The sequence below is a fragment of the Protopterus annectens genome, chromosome 7.part0 (genome assembly GCF_019279795.1).
Source record: "Protopterus annectens isolate FY-2018-M chromosome 7.part0, PAN1.0, whole genome shotgun sequence".
Classification (NCBI taxonomy): domain Eukaryota; kingdom Metazoa; phylum Chordata; order Ceratodontiformes; family Protopteridae; genus Protopterus; species Protopterus annectens.
The window spans coordinates 1,700,305,112-1,700,328,915 of NC_056739.1; the positions used below are offsets into that span (position 1 = coordinate 1,700,305,112).

The following is a 23,804-nucleotide window of genomic DNA, read 5'->3' on the forward strand; positions in this document are numbered from 1 at the left end:
GAGGTGGCCTGACTGATTCTAATCTCTTGGGTCCTAACAGTGAGCCAGCTAGTTATCCAGTGTGTTATAAATGTGTTTATCCCTATTTTTAAGTTTGTTGAAAATGGCCAACTGGGGTATTGTATTAAATACCTTAGTCAGATCTAGGTAGGCAGTATGCACAGTTTTCCCATCATCCATTGCCTTAGTGACCTTTTAAATTAGTCTACAAGATTCAGTAAACATGACTTTCCTTTGGCAAAGCCAGTCTGGGGTGGATTCAGTATCTTGAGGTCTTCTGTGTTCTTGTTGATAATTTCCATGACAATTCTTTGCATGGCTTTGCAAACAAGACTAGTTGGTGTGATGAACCTGTAATTTCTAGCATCTGTTGAAGGTTCTTCCTATGAAGGGGGCATGACCATTGCAGTCCTCCATTCATGTGGCACAAAGCTTATTTTAAGACTGTGGTTAAATAATGATTTCAGGGGTCCTGATAAGTTATATTTTAGACTATTCAGAAGGCATCCCAGGATGTTACTGGGGCCCATGGAGGCTATGTTCTTGGCTTTGGTGAGTGCAGGCAGTACATACTCCCTAGTTATAGCTGAAAGGATTATGTCTGAGGGCATTATTGGTGGGGGGGGTGGAGTTGGGGTGAGAGGGGGATAAAGTTGGAACTGAATTTGTTCGCTAATAGGTTCCCTGTATCACCAGGCTTGGTGAATCTGTCACCATTAACCACCAGCTCAGCACATTGCTGTGTCCTGCCCTTGAGGTTTCTGACATAGTTGTAGAAGGCCTTATGGTTATCTTTCACCTTGAAGGATATCTTAACCTCAAAAAATGGGGTTGCTTGACCTAATTAGCCCTCTTAGTTGCCTATTTACTTTAATGAGAGAGTTTTTATCTTTATGGGAATTACGCTTCTGATTTTTGCCATAATTTTCTTTCCTTTTATTGTATATCCTGTTTAATTTGGGATGCCACCAGGCCAGTTTCTTTCTGGGGCTAGTTTTGTGATTACTTCTGGTGGGTGCAGCAGCCTCCATGCAGCCATTGACATGGTTGTACAGAGTTTCTGACAGCAATTCAGCAAAGACTGGTGTGTTCTCATGGTTTGTAGTGGCACAGAATTTTGGCAAACCATCACTTAATAACAGATAATTTGCTTTGTAATAGTTCCCATTACTGGTTTTAATGGGATTACAGAGTTGATTTTGATTTCAAAGGCAACAGCTTTATGGTTGGACCTTATCAGGGAGTATGAGACACTGGGGGGAGGTGCAAGTTTCTCCCATATTTGTGAGCATGAGGTTCAGTATGTTGGAGCCTCTAGTGAGTGTATTCAATATTTTGTCAAGGGTGTTTGTATTTATGAAGTCCAGGAATCTCTGTGCCTGTAGATTTAAGGCCATATAGGTTTCCTAATCTATAAAGGCATGATTAAAATCTCCCATGAGAAGGGTGTTAGGTTGGATGGTAAGCATCTTCAGTAGGTCCAAGTATGCATTATGAGCTTTTGGGACATGGTAAGGTATGGGATTTTGCCTATAGTGATCTGCACATGGTAAAACTCCAGCATGTCATCCTGTTTCACCACTCAAGAGGTATGCTTGTTACTGATGTATACTGAGACACATCCACCTTTAGCCCTTGGTTATGAAGCTACTGGTCTAAAAGTGTGGAAGGCACTGAAACTTTCACTGTCGGGGTACTTTCTGCCACTTTACACCATGTTTCGGTGACTACACAGATATCTATATTCTCGAGTGTGAGGAGAGCTTGGAGGGAGAATATTTTTTGTTTTGGCTCCTGGCATTGAGCAGTATCACCTTGAGGTTCTGTTGAGTTGATTTTGCTATGTTGGTACACTTGTCAATTTGGCATTTGCATAAAAAGGCACAATGGGGGCAGACAATGCCTTAGACAGTATTCAAAAGCCTAGAGGGGGAAAGGTGCAGACCATCCTTGGCAAAACAACGTGGTCTGTAGACCATGTCCTCCCAAGTTGGCAAATATTGAATCCCCTTACAGTGATACCAGAAAGACAGCCACTTGTTGAAATTAATAATTTTTTGCTCATATTGTGGCTTCATCCTCGGTGATGGCAATATGCTGCTCAGTGCCGGGCTCATACCAGCATGAGAGACAGTCTGAAGCTTCATAATGTCTCCTTCATCTACTCCAGGAAGGTACATCTCAGGTCATGTACACCTACATGCACTATGAGGGAATCACCTGTTGATATCTAAAACCTTGATTATTAATTTTTGATTCATGTTTTTATTTATTTTTTATTTTAACATTTGTTTACCGGGCAAGTCCAACTTGGAACAAAGCCAATTTTCAGCAGAGGCCCGGGGAGAAATGCTCCAGTCGCATGTCTTTGAATTGTGGGTGGAAACCAGAGCACCCAGAGGAATACCACACAAACGCAGGGAGGACATGCAGACTCCACACAGAAGGCACCCCAGCCAAGAATCAAACTGGATCACCTCTTGCTGTGAGGCAACAACACTACCGCTGCACCACTGTGTCGTCCAAGCCATTTATCAATGAATTAACTGCTAGATCAGTGCACCATACCCACTTTTATGGAGGTTAATGGTCACCAGCATTAATCTTGTTTTGTAGCACATTAGATTGATTAGGCTATACCAGTAAAGGTTCAAAAAGTAACCAGAACAAGACAGGGGTAAATATTGCTACAATTTCATAACACATGTGAGATTAAAGGGCATGCAAGAACTACTCAGAGACTAAGTAACATAAAATGAAAACTCACATGAAGGAGGACTTAATAAAAAGACTGGTGGTTAAGTTTTTTCAACTGTAGGACACTCTCAATAAAGCATCCAAAATTCACACCAGATTTATTATACACATTAAGTCTTATTTGCCATTCCAACTCTACTTTTTCTAAGAGTGCATGTTTCCACATTAAGGAGCAATTGGATTGTCCCACCTTTTTCTTTCAATCTTTTAGACAGATCTTTTGACAAAGGGTCGGTTTACAAGAATTTCACTGCACACTGATCAAGAATTTGTCAACATCTACTAGCATATTTGTTTTTTCCTTCCTTAATTTCAGTTGTTGGTCCCAGGGGAGCATGACTGTCTCCACTAGGTTTGGAAAGCCCACACACCAACACCAGGAGTTATTTTGGATTATGTTCTGCAGGGGGCAAGCTCCCTGAACCTGCCCTGTCTAGTGGGCAAACCCCCAAACTTGATGATATATATCAACTCCAAGATCCCCATACCCTGGAGAAAAGACAATATTCTGAGAAATGGCATTCTTGGACTTGGTATATGCAAGTCCAGATGTTTAGCCGTTTGTTCTCCACCTCTCTGGACTCAGCAATGCAGGCTCCAAGATTTTAAATGGTTACCACCAGTAATACTTCCTAAAGTGCATGGCTAGGCCATATAAATTGTTGCTCAAACCACCTTCCTGGTACAAAGCTATGAACCTATAAAGACATGCAGCAGAGAAATACACACACACACACACAAAAAAAAAAAAAAAAAAAATTAAAAGTGGCATTTTAAGTTTGGAAGACTGACTAAACTATTTAACAGCTTTTAAAGCTGTTTGTGCCGCCCAGTGCTATTCTGTGGTAGCCACTCTCTGTGTAGCAGTGGTGAGTGTGTTACAGGTTTTGACGCTGCAAGAGACGTAGTGCTTCCACACATTTTTCTGTACCTTTTTGTAGTGCATGAAAGCAGGTAAAGTTCCATGCAATACAAAGAACTATGATCTGATCCCTCTGATCATAACCCAGTTGTCATGTGTTCTCAACATGGATGCCAAGATTCACCTCTTCATCTTCGCTGTTGATGTGTATTTCTTGATATTTATGTTTCAAACACACAAGCTGGTTATGGTTTGAAATGCAATCATAATTATCTATGTTGCGATTATCCCTGTCAACTGTATTCCTGTTATACTTGCTGAAACTGAATGTGATGACCTCAGATTTTACACACTTCGAGAAAGTAGTATATAAATGTATAGGTAATAAAAAATAAATTTGATTTCATGCACTACAGCTCATATGAAATGTTTAATATGTAAGCTGCACTTGAGTTATTCAGGTGATATGCAGTAGGCATGCTGATACAGTGTAAACATATTTATACATTAGAAAGTAGGTGCTACTTAGAGAAGTCATGCTGACTGGGTCATAACATATAATTAATATGTACTTACTTTAAAGCATGTATCGGAATGTTTAGGGTCTAACTGACCAGATACAGAAATGTGTGGAAGGAACAGCTGCTTTGAGAGGCAGTTTTCCGACTGTCCCTATGCCCCCTACAGTAACAATTGGAAAACAGGTGATTACTGCATGCACTTACTTATGCGGTTTTGCAATTATTGGACATACAGTTCTGTTTGATTATTTGTCCCTGTCTTGTGTAGGCAGACAAACACAGCTAAAGAGTATTTTTCACAGACTAGCTGGTAACCATAATGTTTTATTTTATTTTATTTCTCCATCAGATTGCAAAGGTTGAAAAGCTAAAACCTATGGAACTAGAATTAAGACGTTTGGAGGATCTGTCAGAGGCCATAGTGAAAGACTTTGAATATATGAAACAAAGAGAGCAAGAGATGAGAGACACCAATGGTAAGTACTCAAAAGAGTTTTAAAAGTCTGAAGCAATATTTCTCTTCAAAGCCTGCATTATCTACTTTGTCCTAACAGGATGATTGAATTAATTAAACAAACGTCTGCAAAGTATAAAGACATAACACCACAGATGATAAACATGCTAGTATAGATTCAGTGTTTCTCTGCAAAGCCTCTATTACTCATTTTATTCTGACAGAATGACAAACTTCTGTAGAGAATGTAGTTAAATACCACAAATAAATGCCACCACATCATCAACGAAGTAAACAGTAAATCTGTTACCTTACTTATGGTGTGATACATAATAATGACTAGATATTTAAGGTGAACATTGCAATTCACTCAGGCCCAATAAAACCCAATAAAAGACAAGTGCTGCTCTCTAAGAATTTGCTCATAATGTTTTTGGCTAGCATATTGCCTCAATTTTGAGTCATACATAGAGGTATTGCACTTAGAGACACAGCAAGGAATATAACATTGCTTTTGTCTTCCATCAGTAGAGGAGGGCTACACAAAGCCACACAACATTTTAGCTTTGTAATTTTTTTGCCATTTTGTAGGAAGATATGAGACAAGCCATCTATCCATTCCACTGTCTGCTTGTGGAGCTTGCTAAGATGGAGTGAGTTCCCACCACCATTGATGCACAGAAATAGTATTCATTTTCCTTAATGAGTCAGGACATCTCTTATGAGGAAGGATTTTTTTTTTTAGATTTAGAGTAGCATGTTGACCAAGTGCTAATCAATATAAACCAGCAAATTAAGGACCCGTCCAGAAATATACCTAAGGTTTGTGATGGACACAAAAAAAAATCTAAAACGTCAGCTGTTCCAGATTCTCCATGTCAAAGGAAGAGTTTGTCTAAGAGAAGGCAGTTGTCCTGGCTCTCCATAGACTTTTTTGCTAGAAGCTCCTTGACAACAACTCCAGCTCAGATAGGATTTACAGGAATAAAGCCCTGAATTATGTCCCAGGTGACACATGTTTGACTAGCAGAATGGGTGCTGGAGAGATCAAGTGGGGAGGGTAAGACTTAGCAGCCAAAGGCATCTCACTGACCCTGGGAGAGAAAGGCAGCACTGGTAATATCTGCAGGAGTGCAGATGTGTTGGTCACAGCAATGAGCCTATTAATGTTTGCGCTGTAAAGCCGTGAGATGCTTGATAGAGGATATGTGCAGCACTGCTCATGCATCTGCATGCTGCTACTGCAAAGCTAACTATATATCTACAGGTAACAGAGTAAGGTAAGAAGTGTGCTTAACCTCCTGACTGCCCCCTCTGCATCACCTGGCTCTCTCTTCTAATGGAGAGATGGTGCTGGTAAGAACAACCTCATGTCCTGACCATCTTCTAATGGAGGGATGGGACTGTTGAGCCCATCTCAGGGAATGAGCCATATGGCTATCATGCCAGTAGAGGGATGGGCATGGTTTTCTCCTGCTGTGGGTGGCACTTAGGCCTTCAGGCAGAGAATGATTGAGTCATGGAATGGGCCCAAAATACCCTTTCTAGGGAGGTGCTGTTGAATCCCAGTAAATCACATCCCCATCCCTCCAAAGCAGGGGGAATTAATTTGTCAGACTGGGTGAAAATAGGGGATCATTGTGTGAGTCAAGTACACTGGGGAAGATGAAATCGTCATCTCCACCAAAGTCGCATTTTCAGTGTCCTGAATTCTGTGACAAGCCATCTCATACAAATTATGGGAGAATTATGCCAATTTTAGTACTATGAGAACTATGTAGTGATGAAATGCCCAAGAGCTAACCAGTGTCTTGAGAGATAGCTTGCTGCTATATTCATTAACAGTTGAGAGCTTAAGTGGATATTGTATGTTCCAAATTGCATGACAATAAAACTTGCTTCATCCCTAATTTTAAATATCATTGACAGAGAGGTTTCCCTATATTAAGCTTTCTGATAAATAGGAGGGAGCCCGTGGCAGAGGTACCGGTGTTTAGATAAACAAACTATAAATATGCTTTGATTGATAATATAGGTGTTGTAAATGTAGTACTTTCCACCTGACCCCACCAACAACAAACACAGTCTGGAGACTTTCAAAACATTTCTAAAGATATGTTACTAGTACCAAAAACAAAATAATTCACAGTGCCCCCATTTCTCTTCCAAATACAGACTTTATGACTGCCCAAAGTTACTCCTGTGTAAAAAGGTGAAGCCGATTGAGTTTTAAAATAAAGAATATATAATTTATCTTATTTTAACACCCATAGAGGAATAAAGCAAGCAGTATGCAATGGGATTTCTGTAATATCTGGTTGTCTAAGCACATTAGGCTACTAAGAGCAGTGTGCCTTTTTGGATAGTCTTCATACATGCACAGTAACTACACTGATCAAGCAAACCTTTTAAAAGAGTAAAACATTTCAATATCAGGAAAGTTAATTTACATTCAGTTCTGTTAAGGACAGTTTTATAGGTTTGTAGATAAGTATTAGGCTAGCTGCCCTTGTGGGCCATTTTAAACCTAGCCAATTTCCCTTGCTCTGCTTGAATTAACCTATCCCGTTTGGTGTTAGACTGGCCTTAGCCATTCCATTGTTGATACTTGTATATTAACCCTAGTGAGAATAACTGGGATCATGCCATACATAATGTGAGGGGACCCATTCATGGGATAAAGCATTTAGGAGCTGCCTTGATCCGTCTGTAATATAGGGGGGCAATACTCGGGTTAAGTTTTCGTCCTCATACACAGGTTTAATTATGTAAAAAGTATTCAGGCTCTTCTAAATAAAGGTGGTCATTGTATTAACAGTAGACAAGGCCAGATTTGTGACAGTATATGGTATTGTGGTAAGACAAAAGTTTTATGACAGTGTACCTTACTCGTGGATTGGGAGAAATTGGCAAGTCCATCAAAAATAACACTAGGGTGTTCATTATTTTTTCCTTAGTGGGTGTGCTAAATTCTAACCAAGCAGCACCATTAGATATTTTAGGGTTTGTCTATGGGATTCGCCCTGCTGGACTCTTTTGCAACAGTATAAAAGTCACAAAAGCAGTAATTTGCTTAGAATAGAATACAGACCAGATTCAGATCTGTGCTGGGTGAGAAGAGTAGATTTGATGGTAATAACTTTATTTTTTCATTTTCAAATAACTTTTTTCTGTAGTAGCAAAACAGAAAACATCAGTAATTATTTTTATGTATACAAGTCAAACATTCTCATGATCCTTCACAGGAACTTTTTAGTGATGACTTATGCTGTGAGACCTAGGATAACTCCAGACGTTTTGCAAACCATGAAGTTGTGATCTCAACCACTGTATATATCCTTCACTTTGACAAACAATGTGGACCAAATTTAACCAGATAATGAATTACCCTAGAAAGTTCCATTAGATATGGTTATCTGCCTGTCCATATCAGTTAAGGCCTCCATTCATAAGGTTACATTTTGTAGACATAGGGAATATGATGGAACTAATCTCACTTATAAAATGGCCAAGGAACGTGGAATTAGCAGAATGTAAAATGCCTGCGATTCTGTGAAGAATGAAATGCCTGTGAAAATTAGTGCAGGCTAGTTAGACTTCACATTCATGTATAGATCCTTTCTCCTTTGCATGCTTCAAAATTCAAGAAACTGCCATCATCTTGAAAAGCCATTTAGCAGGAAAAATCAAATACAAATAATCAAAAATAAATAAAACAGTAAATTATTAAAAAAAAACTCCAGCACCCTGCCCCAAGATCAAATGTATAACTAATAAGAAATGAATAAAACAAAACTGAAAAGAGGGCTGTGACACAAAAACACACACCTTACAGTAATAAAAGCTGGCATAAAAACACAGATACATTACCCGAACTGGAACTGTAAAAGGTATACAAAAAAAGACTGCACCTGTGGTGTAGAGAGATAAATCCCAGGCTGTTCCCCAGGCAACTCCAGCTTCGTTAGCAGCTCAGGTGCATGGTGGCTTTGACAGGGAGGTGGACATGCACATCCTAGGGGAGGGAGCGAACTGAGCATTTCTCTAGTGGAGCCTGTCTGCCTGAGTTCAGGGAGAAGATGCTGTGCTGGAGCACTGGGAAGATGGAGCAGTCATGGCCACCCTGTGATACCAGGGCAAGGACCAAAATGCAGGATACTCCCCACTGCTTGCTCAACCTGGAATGTCATCTGCATGTAGGGAAGGGACTTAGGGCTGGTACAGTCCCAAACCCCTGAAGATGGCAGCACCACACTGTGCCCTTAAACCTGGGGAAATGAATGAGTAAATGGAATTGTGAAAAGCAGACTTGATGGCTTAGAGGTGCTGGCTAGAAAAAAAGAATCTAAACATGTTATTTTTTTTTTTTTAAATCTCTTGAAGGAAGTGAAATGATGGTGGCTCTGAGTAGAATCCCTGATGAGAAAGAATGAATGGTCAGTATCCAGTCAAAGGGAGCCTTCATGGTCAGCAAACACAAGGAGAAAAGTAACTTAGGAAAAAGTTTGTTGACAGAAAGCTGCAAGTGGCAAAACACATGATTCTCCTAAACTGGCATTATGTGCCATTGTGTCAGTCTTGGAAGTGTTAAGCTTCCACCAGTTATTTTCCAACCACTAGTGAATGTCCCTTAAATCATCTTCAAGAGAATGCACACTCACCATTTAGTCATGAGGAAAGGAGAGGTGGAGCTGGACTCGGTCAGTGTCTAAGTGGTATGCTAGGGATATGCATTTAATGAGATCTGCTAATGGTAGAATAAACACCATGAATAGCAAAGGGCCCAAGAACAAAATTTGGTAACTTCTCACTTCAGAAGGGGAGGGTCACAAGACTCGTGTCCAGAAACCACATTCAGGCAATGACCAAGAGGTAGGAAGAAAATCACTCAAGGACTATAGAAGATAAACTGCAGTTACGATTGTTAAGTGCTTTAGCAACATGTTAGTCCACAAACCAAGAAGCCGAACAGGTAGAATAACTATAATGCAAAACACCTGTTGCAGTACAGCAGAGACTAAAAAAATGAAGCCAGCCAAGATCAGCATGCACATTTATTAAAAGTTCAGCACTTTTGTTCTACTATTCATGCAACTTCATCAAAACTGACATCTTTCATTACAATTGTAACATATATGCTTAAGAAAAACAGTCACCTAATTAAAAAGAGCAAATAAAAAACTCCAATTACAAAACTTCAAAATGCTTCAATTTTAAAACTGAATTTATAGAACATTTCATCTAAATCAGGGTAGATTGTGGCATTTAGCCTTAGCTGCCACTTAAGTTCAGTCATGTTTAAATGTTCATCCTCAGTTCTACCCTGGACGTAATTGTTTATCTGATCAATTACTAAAAATCCAAATTTGTGAGAATTAAAAACCATTAAATGTTTATACAAAGCACTAGTTGTTTCAGTCTTCCTAATATCCAGAACATGTTCATAAATGCAGTCCCAAACCTCACCTCAAAGTTTTACGTATGTAATAGGCAGGACAACATAAACATTGACCCAGATATACCATGTTTTTCGTACCACAATTAAAATGTCCATTTACTGTATATGTATTACCTCAAACAAAAAACTGATCCCCACAAATAATGTAAGCAGACTGTGAAGATGAGCCACTTTTAATTGTACCATTCCTACCTGTTTCACCTTTTTTCACTGTATTGTTTTCCAACAGATATTTAAAAGTTTTATCTCTTCTAAATGTAAAATACATTTTTCTCCTAATTTACAAGTCGGACTAGGATCTGCCATAAACAATTTCCAATTTTTATTAATACAATCAGAAATAGCACTACTGTCCAGAGAATAAGTAGAAATAAAGGAAATCCTATTCATCTCTACATTCCATGAGTGAACCTGTGCTACCTCTGCTGGAGTGGTGTTCAAAATAGGGATATAAATACCCTGCACCCTCTTGATCACTACTTCCTCCCTAATTTCATTTAAAAATCCAACTGGATATCCTCTTGCAACAAATGTCGACATTAATTTATCACATTCATTATGAAATGTATCAGTATCAGAAATCATCCTAGCAAGACGTACTAACTGGCCTTTGACCACAGATTTCTTCAGATGTGTGCCAACTAGAAAAATGAAGGTATGAATTCGAGAAGGTAGGTTTATGATAAGTGTTAGAAATTAATTTGTTATAGACCAAGTCCTTCTTTACTTCAACAATCAAAAACTGAACAGTGTTATTAATATAAGCAAAAATTCCTGGAGTTTCTCAAATGTATCATTCCATGAAATGAATATATGCTCCAGGAATCTAGTATACAAGGACCAGCTATTAACATAATCGCTGCTGTAAATAAGCTGATCCTTCCATTCTGCCCTTCTGAGGATCCATGTATGCATGTCTAGCAATAGTGCTAACTGATTTAAGAATCATGATCTCATGCAGCAGACAAACATTACTGTGCTCAACCTGTTAATAATACTGTGCAGAATGTTTGTGAATCCCTCAGATTCTATAGACTTTACAGGCCCCCAGACTATTAGCATATGCAGAACAATTTAGATTTTGTAAGTTAAATCAAAGTAGAAATGAAAGTTCTTCTGAATATATGGCAGAATTGTGCACAATAGCAAAGCATTATTTCTTTGAAATGACACTTAAATTCATTATGAAAATGTTTTGTTTGTAGCGAGGATAAGACTAAACAGAAAGAGACTACTGCCATAGTATGATTCAGCACCAACGCTTCAAACCAGACACAAGACATTACACTGCCGGGGGAAGCAGCTGCAAGAGTTGATGATTGGTTACAAAAAGATGTGACAGAGATTGCAGTTAATCAAGTATAATAAAGTTGAGATTTTGCCTTTTGATTCTCTCAGCATTTTTCGAAGATGTAACAGTAAAGCTTGATGAAGAGATGACACAGCATACTCCTTATCATGACTCTACTAAGGCTTTTGACACTGTTCCAGATAAGACAGTAAATCAGCAAATTAAAAGCATTGAATATCAATCCTTATCTAATTCAAAGGGTAAAACTCTGCTTAAGCAATGAATCAGGGTGGCATATTAGCTGTCCATCCTGAGATGGGTTACCCGGTAACTCAAGCTACTTCTTTTTGGAGTATTCCTCTGAAGTAATAAAGTGAGAAATGGATTATGGGTAACCACTTATGCTGATGAGTACAAGCTGTAGTATGACTACTTCAATGAAAGATATCAAAGTTCTCCAAAACAGTCTTAAAAATGCCCCATGCAGTTGCAATGACTTCAACTTTATCATCAGTAAAATGAAGACAAGAATTAGCAAAAAGGGCACGCAAAACAAATGGTCGAATCATTTTATTTTTACAATGGGTTCCGTACAATTTTTCAGCCCTTAGTAGTACTTTCTGATAATTGTAAGGCTTTCTGTAGGTAGGATTGATGGTGTCTGCAATCTGCTTCATCCCATAGGTCTGTCATGTGTCCAGGGCCCACTGTTAGTTCAGAGAAGTCTCAGCTCTATCCTTTACCAAGTGGGATCCCAGACCCACATGCAAAGTGGGGGTTCTTATACCAAGGGACTAATCTCAGCTCTATCCATCACCAAGCAGGGTCCTTGTCCAGGCGAGTTCTGACAGCTAAACTGTGCCTCAGTGACTGGTGAGTAGAGCAGCTGGAGGCTTGGCATGTCACTGAAGCTGGCTGTAATGGTCTGAAAGCTGGGCGGTGATCCTTAATCTCAATGTTCATGTGCAAACATATATATTTGTTGTGCAGTAGGCCTTTGCAAAGCACAGCCACACCTTAATGTGTAATGTAGCTAAGTGGCCGCAATTGCCTTGAGCACAAGCATGTCTGTGATATCATCTGCCTTCACCAGGAACTCTGACCATGGAGCATAGGACCAAGTATGCATTCCTCCCCTCCCCTCCATGCCATTGTAGATCCAAAAGCTGCCTAAGACTTTAATCAAACTCAGATCACCTGGGTTGCACTCACACAGCTAATGTAATTGATTTGGAGACAGTAGTATACATAAGCAATACTGTCTGACAAGGGCAGACCTCTCCATCCATGGAAGGTCTGTTATGTCCCTGTTGACACAGTAAGCCCTTTGTCCACAACTGTCACTTTTCATGGTTGAGCTGGGAGCACTATCACAAAGTAGGCAAACGATTTTGGAAGAAATCAGATCATATACCCTGGGCACATGTAGCAAGCGCTCATTATCAGTTCAAAGCTTTAATCATCTGTGTTAACTGCTAGACAGATACTTCAAAGTTGCTGCAGGACATGTAATTGTTGCTGGAGAAAGTACTTTTTACATCTAAAATATAAGTTTTAGAAGTAGTTAATAATCGCCACACACATGCCCACAAAAAACAGAGTCAATTAGATATTTACATATGCAGAGAGATGTAAAGGCAGTGAGACAGTCTCACACATATCCAGAAACTCGGATGCACATACACACAGAGTAACACAGATGCATGGACTCACTCACTCAGATACACACACGCTCACACGCGTACGCATACACACACACACACACACACACACACACACACACACACACACACACACACACACACACACACACACACACACACACACACACACACACACACACACACACACACACACACACACACACATGCCCAGCAATTGCAGCCACTCTTGACTTTCTACTCACTGTATAACTAGGGTTGCCAGCTGTCCGGTTTTTGACCTGACTGTCTGGTTTTCTGACAAATTGTCCTGTTACAAATTTCATTCAAAACCGGACATGTGAAGTCCGAGTTTTGTGCCACTATGTAGCTTTTTCCAGATTTACTTAAGAGTGCGGTAGTAAAAACAAAATACATTTCCCAGTAATGCTTCACAACTGTTTCCGGTTGGTCTGGCACTACTAATCTGTGACACTGTTTGGAAAGTGACTGTGATATGGGGAATTTGTATCACGGCCGGAGAAGTTAACCTAGTACATATGAAAAGGAAATAATTGTCTTATCTGTTTCTGCTTGTTATACAAAGGTATGTTTTATGAAGAATAGATCCGGACTCTTACAAGGGTGGAGAAAAGTTTGTATGTGTGAGTATTTGTTTATATGTTCTTGGGATGCGTTATCCCCTTTTTCCTAGTTCTACCTTAATGGAGTTGAGTTATTCCTTTTGCAGACTTTGTAAAGCTTTTATATGCATGTGTTTTTTTTTTTTTTTTTTGCTTAGCTGCATTGGTCAAGTTTGAAATAACTGTTCGCACTGATTATTTTTTTTATATTAATGGTTGAGTTGTTGTCAACAACAACAACAACAACAAATGGTTGAGTTAAATGGACTATGGCAGCAGCACTTTATTTTCCACCTGTCCACACTCCATAGCCACAGTACATATTTAGTTTCCTCAGTTCTTAGGAGTGCAGAGCCTGTCACGGTGGTTTATTATTAGTGATCGTTACGTTGGTATGTAGTCACTTAAATTGTTCACTTAGCTCAATTAATGCTTGAATAATTATTCCCTTATCAAACAACTCGACTGTTTTCCTGGGACCATATTAATTAGTGATGGGAATGACGGGCTGTAAAATGATTCATATCTCTCTAATAGTCCTTATGCTGAAGGGCATTGCTTGCGGTTCTTATTCTGAGAGTTTATTTTGATTAACCTGACCATAGGTTGTCACACATAGGTTCATAGGTTCATAGGTTCATACTAGGCTATCTGCCCGAGGGCATTTAACATCCTTCAATATCAAGAAATTTTGGTTTGGTGTGCGAGCCCTACTTTTCTGGTAACTGCTGAATTTTGTTAGCGTTCATGAGCAAGTTACTGTCCAGAATCGGGTGTACTCAAACGAGCACCATACCCCTCAACTGTGATTGATTTTGATCTCAGCATTTTTGCTCTATCCCTCCTAATTTCTCCTGAAATGGTACATTTTGGACAAAGGTGGTGAATTACATTTAATAATGATGAGTGCAGCTACAGACTTTAAGATCAGAACACATATTAATTAACTTGAAACCTTGACAGAATAAGAGAGTGTTAATAGTACTAATATTTTAAGTGTATATGATTATTTCTTGATGTGGATCTGATTCTGCTGAGATCTGTCCCTGATTGGTTGAGAGCTATGAGTACATCACTCCTTTAAAATTGTACAAACCTGAATTTTAACAGCTCCTCTAGCTATACCTCAAGCACTCACTTACTGTAAATGTTTAGTGAGGGGTAATGTATCCAGTAGGCATGAGTCTGTGGGTATTTATTTTGCACATATTTGTGCACTTGTTCAAGGTAAATATATTGGGGTTACTTTGCATTTCTATGTTTGCATGGGTTAAATTAGATGATTCTGTAAATTAGTTGTCTTATTTTTTCAATCGCCTGTATTATAATATGTTCATTGTGGCATTCAGAGGCATGTCAAGTAATTGGTACAGGTAGCAGATATGTTTCTTTTATGTGACAGACACACTGCTGAGGAATGTGCATTTGGTAAACAGTGGCAATGCTTTGACAACACTGCCTTAAGTCAGAGCCTCGAGACATAGATGTCTTCACTGCAGTGTGGAGCCTGCCGGATGTTGCACTCTTCTGACAGGGATTTAGACAGATTGCGAGCCATATATCACAACCCCTTTTATCTGAATGTTCTACTTAACAGCCTGGGCATTTTGGTTGTCACATAAACGTAAAAATAAGAGTACATAAAATCTCTCGTGTTCAGTTCTAAGTATTTTTTCTTATTCCATGGTCGGGGTCTACAGTAAAGTAGTAAAACTAGCTTAGTGCAGTGAACTGGCACGACAGTGATGCACTTCCAGGAATGTTGGTTGTCCATGCAGCTGTGATATATAAAAAATATCGTTTTGCAGTTGGAACAGAGGATTAAGGCTTTGAACGTTAGCTCTTGTGGTACAGATTTTGATTATTTTAGCCCTCATTTGCTTACTGTATTCCTTGAACAAGTCACTTAACCAGGCATTCCTCCCTGGTTGCCCCTGAAAAAGGACGTACATGAGGCCTAACTGGTTAATAAAAAGACTGTGGTGGCATTATTTTACTGAAGCTAGGCATGTTAAAGTGGTACTTTAAATAAATGACTGTTGAAAAGATCCCTTATTTAATGTGAGTCAAGGAACCATTAGATCCAATGATTTAAATTTTGCTTGTGACATAAATAGGCCATATTGATGAGACACAAATGTGTCTCAGAAGGTCTCCATGCACTGGAACAAGCGTCCCATTCATGTGAAGCAGAGTCTATCCCTAGCCCTATTTAAGCATAACTTTGACCAATAGGTGGGAAATTGGAAATCATCCCTGTTGCCACCTAGTTTTTTTTTCCTGGACTATCCACAAATCAAATCAATTCTCTGGTAGTCAGGAAAACACTGTACAAACTCCAGTATTCTGTTTCACAAAAGGAAACAGACTATCAGTGTTTGTTAAATTGGCTGATTTACTATGCTTTTTTACAGAAAAGCATAGTAAATTGGCTGAAAGCAGGCATCTGGAACAGAAAAAGAGGGCGTTCCCATCAGCTGATGTCACAAAATGGGTGGAGCATGGATGGGAGAGGGGTGGGAATGGGTGGAGTTATGGGTGATGAGAGGGGCGTGACCTTAGTCCGGTTTTAGCCACAAAGAAAGCTGGCAACCCTATGTATAACAAATTGTGATCAAATGAATGAATACATAAATAATACTCAAATCACCTGCAGAGCAAAGCATTACATCCTTCCCCACTGTGCTTTCTCTCTCTGTCTCCCTCCCACAAAGACAGAGAAACATACACATGCAGAGGCCCTTGTAATTGCTGCTGATGCTATTTATATTAATTTTATTTATTTTTTCCAGGCTTGGTAACCAAGGGGGGAAGGAAGCAGCACATCCAGTTGTAACTGCTGTACTGGTACTGTAGCTACTTTTGAGTTTTTCCTTATGCACACAAAGTGTTCAGTGAATGGAATGGAGATGGCAGTTACTTGTCATTGCTGTTGCAGTTATTTTCATTAGTTTAGTTTTTCCCCATGCTCACTAAGGGCCTAGTGAATAAAAGGGAGATAACAGGTGCTTGTGATTGCTATTGAAGTTATTTTCATTAACTCCCTTTGATTTCATTTAATATGGTGGTGGATTTTTTTTTCCTTCATCTGTGCTTCATAGTGATTTAACACACTGCCATAAAGTGGTGGACTTTTTTTTTTTATTGGGCAATACCCGTAGTTTAAAACCATGCAGCAGAAGGTTGAACTTCCAGTAAGCATTGCTGATGTTCAGAGTTTATTGTCTAAAGCAATTTAAAACTTTGACCAGTGTTATCTGCTTTGGTCAAAAAAGCATATAATTTAGTCCATATAATTCTAAAGATATTGGGCTTGATTCAGAAAGGTTACTGCATGATATACTCCTGCTGTACACCTCACAGCAACCATTTCCACTTCAGAGACTGCCCTACCCTGGTGCTGCACCACGAAGAGGTGTAGCACCACAGTGGGCAGTCTCTGGTCTACCACAAATGCTAACTGCCATGGCTCTCCCCAGAAAATGCCTATGGGAGGGCATTTAAACAGCTGAGTAATTGTGTAAGTTAAACTGGATGCCCATGTAAATGAACATGGCCAAAAGCTCATGTTCACATGAATGTATTAGTGGTAAATGCTGAAGAATTTAGAGGACAGTTAGTGTTGGGGGTGCATGTGCATTGCGTAGCTATATGTATGAGTATTTGTAGAGGTATGAGTGGTGTGTGTGTGTGTGTGTGTGTGTGTGTGTGTGTGTGTGTGTGTGTGTGTGTGTGTGTGTGTGTGTGTGTGTATGTCTGTATATGTATGTCTGTATGTGTGTGTGTCTGTGCATGAGCCTGGATGGTTGTCCTCACTAACCATACCCCAAAGTATACCTGACACCTGTATCTCTAATGAGCAGGTCATATCGGCACTCTCCAAGGCCGAAAGACTGCCTCTGGGACCAGATATCCCAGGCTGCTTAAAATTAACCTAAAACATGACCTAGAGGATCCACTTGGCACTCTTTTTATCCATAGCCTGAGCACTGGCTTTGTTCCAGCAGAGTGAAGAACAGCAACTGTAATCCCATTGCACAAAGAGGGGCCATCAACCGACCCTGGGAACTGTAGACCCATAAACTTACCAGCCTTATCTGCAAGGCCATGGAAAGAATTACCATAGACCTTATCAACAAGGACATAAGCAACCTTCACGGTCTCGATCCAGTTTGATGTTGTTATGGGTAGGTCATGTTTACTAAACCTGGTGGACTTCTTTGAGAATGTCATCAAAGCCCTGGATGAAGACAAAGCAGTACATTCCACCTATCTTGACTTAGCCAAGGATTTCGACACAATCCCTCACTCAGGTGTCATCAAGAAACTCTCCCAGCTGGGGATTAGTGCATGTGTCACTAGATGGGTAGCCAACTGGCTCACAGACAGAACCCATACTGCCAAAGTTGGGGATTCCACCTCCACCAGTAGAACAGTTACCTTTGGGGTACCACAGTATTCTGTGCTGGACCCTCTACTGTTTAGAATCTATTTCTCTGAAGTCCAAATGAAAGTAGATGGCCTGTGGCTTACCAAGTGAGCAGATGACTGAAAAGTGGGAGCAGTCATGGAGTCCCCTATAGATATTAGCATATTACAGGAGGGGTTAACACAAATAACAGGTGCCAAAGCCATGGTCTAAAACTAAATACAAAATAGTGGATCATTTTACCCCTTTAGCAAAGTAGTAGCCCCTGTAAATTACAATATGGGCAAATCTCCCCTAAGCTTGAACCCAGTGGTCCATAACTTGTGAACACAAGCTGATAACAGTCTAAACTTCAATCACCATGTGTCCACAGTGGTACAGAAAGCCTTTTACATTGCACACCTCATAAGTAGGGGTATCGCATCCAAGACCAAGAATGTTATAACTCCTCTGTACTCCATCCTCATCAGACCACTAATAGAGTATGATGCTCTTTGTTGCATATACCTCACCAGACACCTGCAGCAGCTGGACAGACCACAGAGGTTCCTGACCAAGAGAATTCAGGGACTCTAAAACATTATCTACATGGAATGACTGAAAGCCCTGTCACTGTACTCTGTGTCCTACAGGCTGCTGATAGGCAACCTGTGTCTGGCCTACAGAGCAGTCTCTGACCATGCCCTAATGGAAATTCTGCATGTCTGCAAATGAAGTGGGACAAGAGTCACTCACTCCAGAGATCTCAACCTAGCCTGTGACTTAAACAAAACAAGCTGGAGAGACAGATATGTCTCCCAGATGCTGCTGCTACACTGGAAAAACTCCCAGTTCAGGTTAAGCAGAGATCCTCAATGAACCTATTTAAGCACAACCTGGACAACTGAATGGGAGACTGTAAATTCACCCCTGAGGTGGGACCTATGTCCTTCATGGACAGGAGCAGCCATTGCTGATCATAGATTTGCTGTGCAAACAATCAAAAAATCTAACAATGGTAAATTAGGGGACCATCTAACAATGATCAATTAGGGAACATGGGTGTTACTTAGCTAGGCTTGTAAAGGCCCTAGAGCCATTAGGCTAGTAAACTCCTGTGAACCTATGAACCTTCTATGAGTGTTAGTAAGGGGGTAGATTGTGTGTGCGTGTGTGTGTGTGTGTGTGTGTGTGTGTGTGTGTGTGTGTGTGTGTGTGTGTGTGTGTGTGTGTGTCTGGGTCTGCGTCTGCATGGGTGGTTACAGTAAGGAGGTTAGTTAGGCGATATGTAGATTAGGTATGTATGAATGTGTTGGGGGGGGGGCTATCACACCTCCACACTCCCCTAGATTAACAAGCAAATCTTACAGTATTTCAGGGATAGGAACACTAGACAAAACATAACTCTTTTGTGTCTTAAAGGCACTTAAAAATAATAGAAAAACATTTTACAGCACAAAACATGTTGGTTGTGGGGAAACACTAGACACTGGAGATACTCCTTATATTGTGCCGCAAAGGAAGTTAGACAAATTCATACCCTGTACCACCACACTCAGCACCACATTAACTCTCTGTGCCACCAGTAGGTACCAGGAATACTCCTATGTATCATCTTGGAGTCTTTGGAAATAAATTAATAAATGAATGAATGAAGGAAAAGTAAAAGGTGTATAAAATTTTCAAACCCTGCATTCTTGACATGGGGAGCCAGTTGCCAAGCAGGAGACATAACACTGTACTGTAACTAACTGATGAGTTTATGTAGCAGGGTATTTTTTACATTATAAGAAATATGACACTGTGATGTCTGTCATTATGCAAAGATTGCAACAGTAAACGAGTTACAAAGGAAGAGCAAGAAACAAGAACAGCAGGAACATTCTGGAAAATAAGGGACAGTTAAGAAGGATGGTTGGGTCATATACAGGGCTTCAGGGCAAAGCTAGGAGGAATACTATATGACACCTGGAAGGATTTATAAACGTTTATGTGGAATCACTTAAAAAGTTAATAGAGAAACAGGTGTAACAACATCACAATGCACATTCTGAACAATAAGAAGAATGAAACTCTGATGTCTGGCATTATTGACTGACTGCAAGGATTACTGATGTATGAGGATAGGAACAAAAAGAGGCATAAGGGATGTTCTGTGCAGAAAAGTGCTAATTTGCACTCAGTGTATTTAAGAGCACTTCAGAGACATGGAAATTAGCTGATAATGCGGTCTGTCCTCATTCTGTCTCTGAATCACAATCTCCTGCATTGTGGAAACAGTCCTTTTTGTCGGCAGCTCTTACAACCAGCAATGTGGTTCTTTCTGAATCCTCACGCATGTCTTGCCACTCCAGAGAGATCATAATATGACTTTACACTGCATGGAGAAGGACAATTATTTAGTGCAACGTTGCATTCTGTAGCCTTTGAGTAAGCCACATGAAAGTACCTGAAAATGTACAGTTCCTTACTAGAAAAATCAAAGGTTTGAAAATCTTAACTACACAGAAGACCTTCATGAATTGTAACCATGTTCTGTTTTTCTTCTTTACACAGAAGTGACCTCTGCTTAGTCTGTAAAGCAATGTGTGATCTGCTAATACACTTTGGGGAGAGTTAACTTGAGATCAGGGAACCTAAAACAAAAATAAATACCAGTAACAGAAAACAAAAAAACATAGCACATATACACAACTCTTTTCATAACACTTTCCAAAAACATCTTTCAACTGTATGGGATAAGCTACCCCTTAGAATTTGTCTTATGTTCATTTCTTTCAAAAACTGTCTTGATATGTAGATGAAAAGTACAAAAGTATCAGCATGGAGTTATGGCAGTGAAGCGTTTTGAAAGTCAGTAGATAAGCTTGATAATCAAACCTATAAACTGAAGATAGTTATGCACAGCGGTAGACAAACATGTTTTTTTTTTTAGGCTTTACCACACATTATCTCGGTGGCACTGCTAACCAGTGCCCCATGTCCATGCTAGATCTGCCAGCTACTACAACCCCCCACGGACTTACTCTTATCCTGTGGGGGCACTCTTGGAACCTGACAGTGTCCTGGAGGTCTTAGCCATTCACATTCCATTCGGGGAATTTTTTTGTTGTTATGCTCTCCACTACAATTACAGACTTCACCTGAGGGCTTCTCTCCTCACTGGACCATGCCTACTCTTAGGGAGTGTCATCAGCAAATACCCTCCTTCCCTCCCAGGATGCACCGGCCTGTCATTCCCTGTCAGCACCTGAGACACTAATCAAACCCCATTTGCCTAGGCTTTATCCCTCTGTGTCACAGCACTGGCTTTAGACAAGCATGTTCTTGTTGTGGTAAGACATCACAAAATACCAGTTCTTTTTGGATCAAAGAAAAGCCTGCAGGACACAAGGGCATACTGAATGAATACACAAACAGAAGGGTAGAAAGGAGAATGCTAGCAGTAAACAGTACAGAAATAACAACACAAGGCCCCTATATGCATCAGATTGTGAATGTTGATGGAAAGAGCGGCTTAGAGAACAAAGAAAGTGTCTCAGAATGAAACCGATGATTTATTGTCATTGGATGTACATAGTATGACTAAGGGTGATCACAAAAGTGACCAGCTTTCTTATCTTCAACATGAAATCCAACAATGCAGTGTGACAAAAGGCCAAGAAGTCCAGAGCTTTCATTCTACAAAGTGTTACCATGAGAATATTCTTCTTTCAGAGTGACTGTGAAGAACACTTGAATAATCTACAGATGGTCTTGAGCAGATTAAGGAGTCTGAGCTTTAAACTAACAGAGGTGAGTGCCAGCTTTTCAAGGAGGAAGCATCTTACTCTTGGCATGTGACTCACAAAAATGAGCTGCACAGCTTGTCATACCCACAAATGGCAAACTATTGATACAAGTTTTAACAAAAAAAATTCTAGTTCTACAACCATTGAATATATTGTTCATAGGTTAATATTAGGCTATTGATCCGATGGACCATTTGCAGCCTAGTCACAGATCCCAGATCGTGAGCACCCACTGACATAAATAATTAATACCTATTTTTGATCCCTTTCAATGTACTTTAATGTTTATGGACAGGCACATTAAAGTTAATGGACATCAGGCTTGGTCTTAAGCTGTGTGTAAAAAGATGTAGAGGAACAGCTGTACCTAACCAAAATAAGCATAAGACAATTTCCAAAAACAAGTCAACCTGGTAGAATCTCAACATAAGTAGGTTATATACCAAAGGAAAGAAAATCATGCCCAAAGCCAGGAAGGGCATTGCCGAGCAAGGCAAAAACTCCCTCATTAATCTGAACAAACAACTCAATGAACTAGTCAATTTCACCAAAGCCAAATTTGAGATAAAAATATCATCTCAGGCTAAAGATAACCATAAAGCTTTTTCAGTTATATGCCCAGCCTTAAAGGCAACACCCAACAATTTCCCAAAGTAATGATGAATGGAACTACCTCTTTAGAACCATTTTTAAATCTGATGACCAATTTAGCTCTAATCCCCTAGCACCCCCAGTCACACTCCCCAGGAAATACCAAATGCCATTTCTTCACCAACTATCACTATGGAGTAGGACCTCATTGCACTGTCTAAGGCCAAAAAAACTGCTTTGATGGGCCCTACTAATATCCCGGGATACCTCCCAAATAGCATGAAATATGACCTGTCAGGCCAGCTAGAATCTCTGTTTAATCACAGCCCCCAGACAAATTAATGGAGGACTGCAATAGTTATTCTCATCACAAAGTGGAGAGGAGACCTTCCATGGACCCAGGGAACTATAGACTCGTAAGTCTAAGTAGTGTCATATGCTAAGCCATGGAAAGAATTATCTTTGATCCGATAAACAATGACGTGTTATTTGGGATATACGTTTCTGAGGTGCACGCCAAAACCGGTGGGTTGTGGCTGACCAAGTTTGCAGATGACTGCAAGCTGGGCGCTGTCATCATTTCCCCTAGTGACATGGACCTCCTCCAAGAGGGTCTCACCCAAACAAATGACTGGTGCTAGAAACATGGCCTCAACCTGAACACCAAAAAATGCATCACCATCCCTTTTGGGGAGAGTGATGTCCCCACAAATTATCACATTAATAACAACATCCTAAGCATGCAGTCAGTCATGAGGGATTTGGACATCCAGGTTGATAGCAACCTGACTTTTGACCACCATGTTGCTTCCATTGCATGGCCCGCCTCATAAGTAAGGGTATCTCATCCAGGGACAAGGAGGTCATAACATCCCTGTATTCTTCCCTTATAAGGCCCATTATTGAGTACAACAACCCATTCGGCATGTACCTTGCAAAGCACATGCATCAGCTGGTGAGACCACAGAGGTTCCTCACCAGGAGAATCCAGGGCCTCAAAAATCTAACATACACAGTTAGGCTAAAAGTCCTGCCCTCTACACAGTTTCATACTGACTACTCAGAGGTGACTTCTGTCTGGCATACAGGGTGATCTCAGTCCCCACCTTGATGGGACTGCTGCATATCCACAAGTCAAGCTCCACTCGAGTAACCCAAATGTGCAGCCTCAACCTGGTCTGTGACATCAGTAGGACTCACTGGTGGGACAGATTTGTGTCATCTGTGGAATAGACTCCCTCTCCACATCAAGCAGAGTACTTCTTTATCTCTTTTTAAGCGCAACCTGGTTAACTGGATGGGAAGTAGAAAATACATCCCTGGGGTTCCACCCATGTCCCTGCTGGACAGGGGCATCGGGTGATGATTTGTCTAAACATGGGCTAAA

At 40.2% G+C, this 23,804-nt stretch overlaps 1 protein-coding gene across 1 annotated transcript in view; it reads left to right on the top strand.

Moving 5' to 3' along the window:
* The window catches only part of LOC122807176 (transmembrane emp24 domain-containing protein 10-like), a 100,232-nt gene that overhangs the window by 70,528 nt on the left and 5,900 nt on the right, over positions 1-23,804 (top strand). Inside the window, exon 4 of the mRNA XM_044078214.1 lies at positions 4,490-4,616. Within this exon, the coding sequence (XP_043934149.1) occupies positions 4,490-4,616 (127 nt within the window). The remainder of the gene's footprint in view (positions 1-4,489; positions 4,617-23,804) is intronic.